The sequence below is a fragment of the Erpetoichthys calabaricus genome, chromosome 5 (genome assembly GCF_900747795.2).
Source record: "Erpetoichthys calabaricus chromosome 5, fErpCal1.3, whole genome shotgun sequence".
NCBI classification, from domain to species: domain Eukaryota; kingdom Metazoa; phylum Chordata; class Cladistia; order Polypteriformes; family Polypteridae; genus Erpetoichthys; species Erpetoichthys calabaricus.
The window spans coordinates 70,450,592-70,463,247 of record NC_041398.2 but is presented as its reverse complement, the minus strand read 5'-3'; the positions used below and the strand labels follow the sequence as shown (position 1 = coordinate 70,463,247).

The window sequence follows — 12,656 nt, the reverse complement described above, 5'->3', positions numbered from 1 at the left end:
GGGGTCAGTATCAACTTGACCTGCCCATTTTTTCCCCAGCTTCATGAGCCAAAGGCTATGCTAGGAGAAGGGGTAGCAGTCTCTCAACTGTCTCATGCACAACCCCACACCCGACCCTGCCGCTTACTAATGCTACAAACAGCACTAAAGATACCACATCCGAGTCTCAACTCTCCTCAGCAACTCCTCTGAAGACGGAGCTTTTGCAGCACTCAGCATTTTCATAAGTCAGATGGTAGGTCGTCTTTTCAACTTGCTCCTGACACAAGTGTAGCACCAACACCGTGTGCCAGAATGGTTTTTCTTCCTCTTCGCATGGCTCATTTAGGTGGTTCACTATTCTGAAAAGGACTGCTCACAATTGCAGGGTTACCGTTTTTATAGACGCACCTGCTACTGTTGACGGAATACCAGCTCATACAATGGGTTACTTACCTCGGGGTCATGCAGCTTGTCATCACTGCTTCAATATTAAGAACTGTGAATGCTATATCCAGTACAATCAATGAGACATGTTTTAAAGCTTGATTTGATTAAAACAAGCCCATTAACCTAACTATACAGAATGTTTGTGTGTTGGGGGGGGGGCAAAGTGTCATTTTCACATTTGTGAGGCTGTTCTGCTTGTAACCTGTGTGAATATGAAGGGATTACTATATTACGATTATATTTAAGGGAGAAAATGGCACTGGAATTTTTAGACCATCTTCACCAGTTCATAATTCAGACACACCACTGGCAACAAGACACTTTCAAATCTGGTTTCAGACAAATCACTTTTTTAAGTCTGTGAAACATGCTGTTGAGTTTTTGTTTGCATTAGTAAATGGAGAAATTATTACCTGGATGATAAAACCAACTAAAACATGATATTTAATGGATGAGTCAAATTAGTTCAAATTTCAAATGTCAAAAAATCTAGCTTAGGACTATCACATCAAATGTCAATACTGTAATATGATTTGAATTTATTTAAGAATGATCTTACTTGTAGGTACAAGTTGACATTCAATTGTCAAAGAATGCTCATTTATCTGCACCAGTTCTAGCATTGTGTTACTCCGGATTTGCTACACAAAGCTGTTTTTGTACTTCACTTCCACAATCAGCCTTTTAATAATTTTTAAAGTTTAACTTATTATCTTCATTAATGAAACTTAACAGACAAGACAACCCTTTCACAACATTATGTTTTTTTTCTCCCTGGGAGAGGTTTTTCAGAACGCTTCTACAGTGCCCTAAAGGTATCATTTTGCATTTGAATTTGTCCCATTCACTCTTAAACCTGAGATCCATGACTGCAGTTTAATGCGAAGACCTTCTCTTTAAAGCAAATTTTAAGTCATAATTCTGATTTTCTTTTTATTGCAATGCTTTAAAACTGCAACTCTAAAGAGTCTCATCACCCAACACTCATTGTCCCACAAGTCTCAGTCTTATTTAGCCGCTGGTTTGACACATAATGCCTACAACAGTGAGGTGTTATTAAAAATATTCAGGGCACTATTATTTAAAATATTGCTGCATCTCTACTGGAGAAAAAAGTAAATAGTATCAAGTCAGGGTCTGCACAGTGACAATGTTGTTTTTCTGGATGATTTCACAGGTGCCAACTAGCTTTTTATTCTGAACACTGCACAATATATTTGGTACCCTACAAGTGCCCGTTGGACACTTTCAAAATAATAAAACAAGTCTGTCCTCAACGTTCCTTCCTTTTTCCTGCTTTTTCACTTTGTTCGCTATTCTCACCCTTTCACGGTCTTACTAACTAACCAGTACTTGAATTTAAATCACTTTGCCTGTAATTGTTTGGCACCAATATATGTCACAATACATTTGCACAGTAGGATCCATGCAACAGTGTCACAAGCACTTTGTGATCTGCACATGCACAAAAAAAAAAAAAAAAAGAAAAAAAGTAGCAAAGCATTGCTTGTATGAATTTCAGCTCCTTTTCGTAGTTGCTTTTATGCCTCATTGCCCCGAGAAGGATTTTCACCACCAGCCATCAGTACTAGACAGCAAAAAAAAGACAGCAAGGCAGATGCCAAGGGATTTTGATCATTCTTAAATTTAAATACCAGTTGCCCGAGTGTGGCTTGGATTCTTCAAATATATTTCTTTCCTCACAACCAAGTCAAAATGGATGTTCGAAAGCTGCAAAATCAAATATTGGGCAATTTTGTTTTGGCTATCATTAAATTTCTAACTCTAAAGAATAATACACATTTGGAGAGTAATTATTACATAGTGGTTCATTTATATGCCACACTCAAGAGATAGCATATAGCATTCCATTGTAAGGCAGTCCACCTCTCCAAGATGATCCAAGGTCTGGCCAGCCTTCAACACCAATGTTGGCATTGTGGAACGAATTATAATGATAACTGATGAATGATGGTAAGTGAGATAGCAGACACAACAGGGATTAGTTATGGGTTAGCTAAATCCTTTCTTAATAAACAATTAAACTTCAGCAAGGTCCATGGGCGCTAAATGTCTAGAATGTTGACATCTGAAATGAATTCTTACTTCATTCAATGTTACAAAGAGAATCATTTAGCTAATCAGCGTAATTGATAGAAAAAGAAAATTTTCATACATGGAAATGAAACAGCATTATGATTCACTGTCCAAACAACACTTAAAACAATGCAAGCATGGTGAATCCCCAAAACAATCTTGTAGGATACTTATGATTTAGCCCATATTGATTACAAATATTAAAAATAAAAACTCACATAACTGAAAAAAAAAACAAACATACTTATTGGGTTTGGTTTCTGTGGCTGTCAAAAATGAAAAAGTGTCAAGGACAGCTGCCGAATATCATTCTACTTGTTCACAATGAATGCTTCTGCTCAAAATCAAGATGCTGCAAAGGCTGTTCTGCAAAACCATGGGATTCAAAGAGTGCCACATACACTGTGGTCTTCAAACCTGGCTCTGTAAAACTAACATTGATCTCTTTCTGGACTGCTACATCAGTGAGTCAAACTCTGGCAGTAATAAATACATCAAGCTAGCTATAAAAGCAAGCATGATTGTATAAGACAGTGGCACAGAAAAGCATTGAATAATGTGTGTTAGTATTAAAGGGATTAAAGAAGGTTTTACTGGTATTTCTCTTAATAGGTTATTAAACTCTGTTAAACCCAAAACCTATGAAGACTTTTAGAGGTATTTCTCTTAATAGGTTAAACTCTTAAACCCAAAACCTATTAAGACTTTTAGACAATTTATGTTTGTGTATGTTTAGATATTGTGTTCTTCGTATAACCCGAGGTTACAGTTTGACAACTGTCTGTATAAAACAGCTGACCTACCTGTTCATTTTGGATGAAACATCAATATCATTCATGAAGCACTCAATATTCAATGGAAGATCAGAAGAGTTTGCACTCATCAGCTTTCTTAGTTTCTCACACTCCTGAAACAGACGGAGCAATGCCCTGATGTTTTCCTTCACATTGAGCTTATATTTGGTCTTAAACTCTTCACAGAAATAATCCACAAGAACTTCGTCAAAATTTCTTCCTCCAAGATAAGGATCAAATGCTGTAGCAAGTACCTAAGGGGGCAGATTTTCATGCAATTAAAACACAAAAGGGATTACAATAGAAGAAAACAAATAAAGGATGTAAAAATTTTAAAGTGGTAATGAAAAAAATCCCTGAATTCTCTACGATGTACTTCCTTACCTTTTTGCAGTAAATATTTTGTAAGTTCCAGTACAAAGTATACATTACAATATACTACTTTGCTAAAGCTTAGCTCTCAGTTTAAACGTTCAGCTATTAATATACTCAAGCTTCCTTTCACCTATGATTGTTTTGTTGTTCAGCTAAAATATCCTGGTAAAATTAGCTTGCTTCTCATAGTTCACAGCTGGGAGAAAGTCAGGTAGGTGGGATGGAAGTTTTAAGAGTTCTCAATGTATTAACCTTTTCATCACAACATTAAACAGAATATACAATGAAGAATACTAAATTGTTATAGTGTAATACTGCTATATTTTAGCTTTATGCCCAGCTTTAGTATTCAAGAATTATTTACTGTATTTTAAAAGAAATTACAGTTTCAGTATTTCTAAAGTGGAATCATGAATACTTTATTTTGTCAGCTGATTAGCTCCCTGTATTTTTAACGATTTAGCAATATTAAAATGCTAAAAGTACTTTCTGTCTTTTGTTTTAGGCATTTGAAGTAGAACTCTCAGTGATAGATGAATGTGAGTTGCATGCCTAATTACATCTAAAACAAAGATCCTTAATTTTTGCATTGTTTCATATTACCTGGTCATTCTGTTTATATAAGAGACTTATTTATTTTTTAAAATACATACCGTACAAGAAGATTCCATATCCCATATATTTTACCACCTTGCCCATAGCAACACAATCAATGTTAAGAAAATAAAGAGAATTGGCTTAGATGATCTAATTTTTATAATTGCTATTAGGATGCTGTTAAACTCTAAAAACAATAATAATTCAGGAATTTCTATATGCATGTCTGTCACTTGTATGATCCACAAGAATTGTGAATTGAATTGTAGGCAAACATTTTTATCCCTAAATTTAATGCGTTATATCCTTTTCAAATTGTGGCAACTCTTCCTCAATAATCTAGCTTTCAGGGTCCCAACCTTGGTCAGTATCTGCGTAGTGTACACACTTTCTCCCCATGATTATGTAGTGTGACAGGCGGCTGGATCCCATGCCCGGCCGGGACACCCTTTCTGTATATATTCCGGGGGAGCAGCTATGGACATCTCACTACCTCCCCCGGGACGCTTAGTTTCCCGCAGGGCTTCCTGGGAGATGGAGGTCTCCACAACCCTGTGGGGAGCTGGGGTGGCCACCAGGGGGTGCTGCATGGAGCCAGGAACCCACCTGGACATCTCTGCAGCCCCACCCGGAAGTGCAATTAGCCGCAGGTGATCAAGCACCTGGAGCACTTCCGGGTGGGCTATAAAAAGGGGCCAGCATCCACCACTCAAGAGCCAGAGTCGGGAGGAGGAGGAGGACTAAGCCTGAGGAGGAGTGGTGGTGCCAGAAGGATTGTTGTGGTTATTGTGAGTGATTTTGGGACTGTGTTGGGCCTGTGGGACACGGGGAAGGCGTGCCCCACGGCTGAAGAAAAATAAAAGAGTGTTGTATTTAAGTACGTGCCTCTGCCTCAGTCTGTGCCGGGTCGGGCGCTATATAGTGCCTTTCACAGTAGGCTTTACTTTAAGTACTCCCGTTTTCCTCTCAAATCTGAAAAAATGTATGTTTTAGGCTAACTGATGATTTTAAATAGGTCTTGTTGGTATGTATATGTTTGAGTGAGCCTTACAGTTAGATCGATATGCCAAACAGCAATGGTCCTTGCCTTGCACCAAATGCTCTAGCAAAAAACCTTGATTTAATTAAGTGGATTTGAGAATGTTATGTGTATTATATTCATAAAGAAAGCTCAATAAATAAACTGAAGATTGTTAAAATTATTCAGCTACCATCCACAGAGATTTCATAACACATGAATTAAAACCAATGCCGTATGTGTAAAGAATCCTTCAATTTTAAAGCATTACTAATTCCAAAAATTTTTCAGAAATACCTTTTTATTTTGTGTTACAAATACTAATGTTATCTTAGAATTCCACCTATTTATGCAGATTAAAGCATTAATGACATCTGACATTAGATATGAATAGTCACTTACTATTGTTTAAAACTGATGGACGAACACGTAATTAGCAAGGTTTAAAATATATGAAGAAAACAGAAATCCTGCAGGATGTGGCAAAAGTTGAGGGCATAACAATTCGTCCCGCACGCTAACATGAGACGATTGCTACTGCTAATCTGTCCTAGGTGACGGCAGATGATAAAAGGATAGGCCAATATCACACCCCAATAAATTTCCCGTATAACCTTTATTCTACGCAGTTCAGTCCCTTAATGTCAATGCATTTATAGCCCATAAAAAACTAATAGTCAATATCTATCATCACATTACATAAAATAAAAAAAATACAATCCCTTACACATTCACCCCCCCCACCCTATATAACCCTTATATTGTAGCGCCACAAATATATTCATATATATACACACAATAACAATATTCCTTCCCCAGCTCCCCTTCCAGAGATGGTAACTAGATCCGCAGTTGTCCACAATTCTGTCCCACTGATGCCGGCAGGCCAAATGAGGAGTTCTGACAATTGCGGACTCCTAGCACAATCACCTCTTCGTCATAAAAGACATACAGTCAGTCTTGCACCATGATACAATACAATAAGTCTTTTGAAATAGCTCACCCGAGTCCATAGGAATTAGTGGAATGTTCAATTCCCCGATCAAAAGAATCACTTCCACCTTCTGACAGGACTGTAGGAGCTCCTGGACTTCTTACATGGCCCACACAGTAGCTGATCTGTTTTTTATTATCCGATTCTCTTTTTTTTTTTCTTCCCCTCCTCTTCTCTTTTCTCTCTTTAAAACGGCGCACTTTATGCAAATCACTCCCCGAAAGAAAACAGTAAAACCGGAAGTTCCACCTCTGGGGCACCGCTGTCAATCTCTGGATGTAAGAATGATCCCCACAACACCCAATCGACAGCAGAAAACATTATCTTTATGTGGCAGCGCTACACAGATCCCCCCCCACTCCCATTTGGCGGAACGGCGGGTCCAAAGTAGGGCTTGATATTGGCCACATGAATTGTTTCCACTATGGCATCTACACCACTAACCCTTTGTATGCAGAAATTAATCGGTCCTAAACGTTTTAGAATTTTTACTGGACCCACCCATTTGGGCGCTAGCTTAGCAGCGAACCTGTTGACAGCACTGGAGAGTGGGTGAGTCCTAGTCAGCACTTTGGTCAGCGGCTGTTGTATGTAAAGTGTTTTATAAATAAAGTTGACTTGACTTGACTAGTCCAAACCAAGTCCCCGACAGCAAAGGGTACCACTCGCTGTCGTGCATTATAATATTTAGCCTGCCTGGATGTCGCACTCACCAACCTCCTTTGTACTTGCTGCTTTAATTTTTCCAGGATCTGAATTGTGGTGTATGTCTTTGAATCAGGGAGAGGTGCTTTGGTGATAAGACGGTCGAGGGGACTTTGAGTTGTCGGCCGATAGCCACCCGAGCAGGGATCTCACCAGTGCCCTCATGTACCCCTGTGTTGATAGCAAATCGGAGCTCCGCTAGCCACTTATCTCAGTCTTGGTGTTGTTCGCCCACATAGGAGTCTACCATAGTCTTCAGGGTCCTATTCACTCTGTCAAATTTGTCTGTGGATGGTAAGCCGTGGTGAGTTTCTGTTTGACTCCCCAAGCTTTATACAGTCCCTGAAGAATACAGCTAGTAAATTGAGGGCCCCTGTCAGACACAATATACTTTGGGACCCCACAGAGGGTGAAAATCTCATCTCTGAGAGTAGAACAAATCTTCGGAACCTTGGTGTCCCAAAGAGCAAATAGTTCTACCCATTTTGAAAAATAGTCTACCAAAACCATTAACACTGTCTTTTGGGCTCTGGATGAAGGTAAAGGCCCCATCAAATCAATACCCAGCATTTCGCCGGGTTCAGATGTAAGAGTGGATTGGAGAAATCCTACTTGCTTACCAGGGGGGTTCTTCAATTGCTGGCAGATCTTACATGATTTCACATGGCTCCAAACATCCCTTCGAATGGTGGGCCACCAAGCTACTTCCAGAATTTTCATCAAGGTCCTCATCCGCCCAAGATGCCCACCAAAAGGACTGTCATGATAATATCAGGCACATACTCTTCCGGGATCACTAACTGGCACTTGGATCCTCCGAGTTTGGCTGGCACCACACTGAAAAGGACACCCTGGATATCCTTGAAATGTATGCGATTATGTCCAATATTATCAGAATCTTCACTCCCCGAAAGAAAACAGTAAAACCGGATATTCCACCTCTGGGGCATCGCTGTCAATCTCTGGATGTAAGAATGATCCCCACAACACCCGATCGACAGCAGAAAACATTATCTTTATATGGCAGCGCTACAATAGAACCTTTTCATTTTCATGCAGGTGGGAATCAGAATTGAGACTGCAGGACAAATGTGGGATGATAAAATGCCTAAAATGTTCAGTAAGACATCTCTCAAAACCTTGTTTCTTTGAACATTAACCATTACTTATAAAGATTCTGTATTGTTTATGTATTAAAAAAAAAATCAATTTAATGCCATTCATCTGAAAAACAAAACAAAGAAAAACAGTAATGGAAAATCTGACATTTGAAACAGGTTTTTACTGGTTTTAGATTCACATGGGAAAGGGCTACTCTATCACAGCTATGACAAATATGTCAGAAGTTTAACTGTATAATGGACCCAAATGTAGTACCTCTGGAATACATGAATTGCTTTAAATACTTGCTGAGCCTTGTTTGTTTAGTGCTCCTCACCCAAACCAAACTGTTTTCAGAGAAAAGCAATGTGAGCTCTCTGGTAGCATTAAGCACTGAAAAGGTGAGACATTCATCATTTTAGCTGGTATAGACCCTGTGTAGCCTCCTCTGTACTTCATGGACACCACTTCAAAATATGGAAGATTCTGCGTATTCAGTACATTAGTCCTCATTTGACAGCATACATAAAGGGTTTTTATGATAACTTAGTTCTTTAAATAGCAAACAATGACTAGGATATTCACGGCAGAATTCCAGTTAGCTATAACAAATGATTGATTCTTTTAAAGGAGTATTTTTATAAAAAAAAAAAAACATCCTTCACATACCTTTAGTTTTCCTTTATTAAATGAAGAAATTGAAACTTGAAATGCCGAATGTCCCATGTCAATAAACACGACATTCCTGGGCTTCTCCTCTGGGGCTGGGAGATCTTGTTTATATATTCCATAAGCAAGAGCCACTATAACCATGCAAATATATCATATATTAGACGACAATAGAAAAACTAATGATAAAATATACAGTAGAAGGTAATCCATATTTTTAATGCATCAATCCCAAATCCTTTGCTACCTGTAAAATACCGTGGAGCCACATAAAACTATAGCATCGACATAATTTAAATCCTTGTGATGTTCCTGTTGTACACGGCTAATCAAAATGAAAAAGTAATTTTTTAAAATTATTTCAAACAAACTGTGCAAGACAGAAACACATTCCACACATCACTAGATAGAGGAAAGTTAATAGTTAGGTCCTATGGTCCTTGAGGTTGCATGCACTCAACATGAGCATCATGTATAGCGCGACAAACATCAAAACGGTAGACCATTTCTTGCCACACACGAATCAACTGGTCCCTAGTTACTGAATTCAAAGCTTCCTCAATTTGATGTCGCAAATCTTGAAGATTAGCGGGCATAGGTGAAACAAACACTCTTTCTTTAATGTACCCCCATAGATAAAAAAATCACTGGGGGTAAGATCTGGAGACCTGGGAGGCCACAGACTATGAGCAAGATCTTGTTGTCCACCTCTTCTAATCCATCGTCCTAGAATGGTGGAAATGAGGCGGGGCACCATCTTGCATGAAAATGAAGTCATTTGAATCTTCATGAAGTTGGGGAAACAACCAGTTCTATAGCATGTCCAGGTATGAAAATCCAGTTACAGTTTGCTATGCAAAAAAAGAAAAGGTCCATAAACTCTGCTTGCTGAAATAGCACAAAATACATTTACCTTCGGTGAGCCTCTTTCATGTTCGATGACTATGCAAGGATTTTCATACCCCCAAACTCTAACATTGTAGTGATTAACCTTACCAAAGAGATGGAAAGTTGAGTCATCTGAAAAAATTAGTCGTTCAGGAAAATTATCCTCTTCCATATCCTCCAGAATTGCAGTGCAAAATCCAAACCTTTTTCATGGTCATCAGGATGCAAAGCCTGTACTAACTGCAACTTGTAAGGCTTCATATGCAGATGCTGTCTAAGAACATGCCTAAATGTTGTTTGAGGAATTCCAAGTTCAATGCTTGCCTATGATGTGGATTTCCTAAGGCTCAGTTCGAACACATCTCGAATATGCTTGACATTTTCATCTGACGTGCATGGACGACCAGTGCTTTTACATTTGCATATGCAACCTTCTTCTATGAATTTTTTATGCCACTCAGAAATTTGCTTATGACAAGGAGGCTGTTTGTGAATAGTCGGCGGAATTCACGTTGTACTTGAACAATGGTCTCATACTTCGCAAATTGCAGCACGCAAAATGATTTTTCTTGTGGTGTTGTCGCCATTTTACAATAAACAAAAAACGGAGCTTGGTGGCATTAACTGGTACTTTTACGTGGGCTTTTAAACTTTGAGCTTTCCTCTATCCAGTGATGTGTGGAATGTGTTGCTGTCTTATACAGTTTGTTTGAAAAATTTTTTTGAAATCTGCTCTTTCATTTTGAATAGCCCGCTATTATAGTCTTTGCTGTATATAGCAGTATTTTTAATCAAACCATGGTACAAATATTGGTGTTTTGCTTCACACTAGAATTTATACAAGCATGTGAACCATATAGCTAACAAACATGGTTTTTTAAAGGAACACTCAACACTTTACTGAATACGTTGTCACTTGTGTTGACTCTGTGATTGTATAATATAGAAAAAACCTATAGAGAGAGAAAATCCATGATCACATATGCATACAAAGTTTACACATTTTGTCCATATTGTTTTATGTGTCATTTAACAAAGTCTGTGCTCCACAAAATGTCATCTCCACATAAATAAAAGTTATATTTAACAAAAAAATATTCTGTTTGATGTACTGAAATGGAGTGTTGGTTCACAGAAATCATATGAATACACAGGAATTGTTGAAGCTTACCTGCCGTTGTATCACTTATAAGACGTAAACAGTTAAGGCCAGCAATTTGAGAGGCATCAATCACTGACCTTCGTTCAGCATCTGTGAAAAAACTGGGAACCTGTAAATAAAAAAATACTCTATTTCTCAGAAACAAACACCCAACCTCACTAGCCATATATTTATTTTATAAATAAGAATTTATTAAAAGAGTTGTACAGACAGTGGCAAAGAAAGGTAATCCTCCCTCAAAAATCTGAATTGAGTATTCATACACAGGTCACATTTTCAGAATCAAAGCTATTGCACAATGAGACAAATATACACACATGGATCTTAATTTCAACTTAAGGATCAGATTCTATACATCTTTCTGAAAAAAAATCCCATCTATGCTGTATTTACCTAAGAAATCAGTAAATGCAGCCATAGAGATCGCACTGAACAGTAAAAGTACAACCTTAAAGCTGTATGCTTGCTTAATGAAAAAAAAAAATTACTAACAATAAACAGGCTCTTTTGTCGGACAAAAACTAAAATGGAATTTTATTCCTTACTTACAGCAATGACACAGTCAGCTACTGGTTTCTTTAAAGCACCTTCTGATGTCTCTTTTATCTTGGTCAATAGCATACCAGTGATTTGTTCAATTGTAAATACCCGGTCCTCATCAAGGTATCGAACCTATAATGGGAGAAAGTTTAAACATTCTGTACTAATTTTTAATTTGAAGTTTATTTAAAGAACTGATGTCACTCAAAACAGTAATGACAGCTTTATAGGTAAGCATAAATGCTGTCTCTCATTCAAAAAAATTGGCACTCTAACATACTTGAAAATGTTGAGAATTCAAATGATTGCATTAAAATACCAAAATGTTAAAAAAAAAAAATGTGATAAACATACAGTACATAAAATCATCAACTATAATGTAACTGCCTGGACGTGTAGGGCTAGGAGAGAGCTGAACTGAAGCTGCACTAATGCAACTATGCTGCTTGCAACTTGGAAGCTGTCCCATCTTGTCTTGGACAAACTAGTAATTTGAATGCCAGAGCCAAACAAAAACAAACAAACAAAAAGCATACTCGCAAAGCCCAGCAGACTACCAGATGCTTTGAATCTTTGGTCCCTAAAATATCGTACTAATCAAAAACAATTGGGATAAAAACAAATGACCCATTTCTTCATGTATGATCTTAACTTGGGTGTCACTTTTAAAGATTGGTGCTTATAGTGCAGCAGACTGCTGTAACCACTGTCAAACATGCACACACCCACTAGTGAGCAATATAGTGAAACTGTGCAGCAAGTCTATAAAGCAGGCAAGAAGAACAATGGTGCTATCTGTAAAGCAACTGGGAGAGTACAGGATAAAGCAATTTATACCACTAATGCTTCAACACCAGCTACAAGTGAAAGGAATCAAAATTACAAGCAGCATTATTTAAAAACTGAAGAGCTTTTTCAGTGGATTCAATATGGAGGATATTCCACAATGACTGCAGGGACGGGAGAGCACAACAGCCAAGTCAGAAGCTGTATAGTGCTATATGCAGAAAGCATCAGAAACTATATATAAAAGTGGTCCTTTGTTTTACGGCAAACTAATTTTAGGACTGAAAAGGTGAGAAAGCATAGTTTAGACTGTTTACTATATTAATCAGTTCACAATATCTTACAAATGCCAATGCAGTGCCGAGTCATTTCATGAAATGTACAACTTAGAAACAAAAATGTACACTGATGCAGCTGGTTTGCAGGGCTTGCTAACACTGAGAAAGTAACCTAAAAATACATCATGTTGTTGACCACATGTGATGGGCTTGAATGTTCCAA

General features: G+C 37.9%; 1 protein-coding gene across 2 annotated transcripts in view; it reads right to left on the bottom strand.

Moving 5' to 3' along the window:
* The window catches only part of hspa4l (heat shock protein 4 like), a 99,573-nt gene that overhangs the window by 61,821 nt on the left and 25,096 nt on the right, over nucleotides 1-12,656 (bottom strand). For both annotated transcript variants that reach the window (XM_051928388.1, XM_051928389.1), the window contains exons 4-7: nucleotides 11,379-11,501; nucleotides 10,839-10,938; nucleotides 8,780-8,913; nucleotides 3,330-3,574 (exon numbers count right to left, since the gene is read on the bottom strand). In XM_051928388.1, coding sequence (XP_051784348.1) covers nucleotides 3,330-3,574; nucleotides 8,780-8,913; nucleotides 10,839-10,938; nucleotides 11,379-11,501 — 602 coding nt within the window. The remainder of the gene's footprint in view (nucleotides 1-3,329; nucleotides 3,575-8,779; nucleotides 8,914-10,838; nucleotides 10,939-11,378; nucleotides 11,502-12,656) is intronic.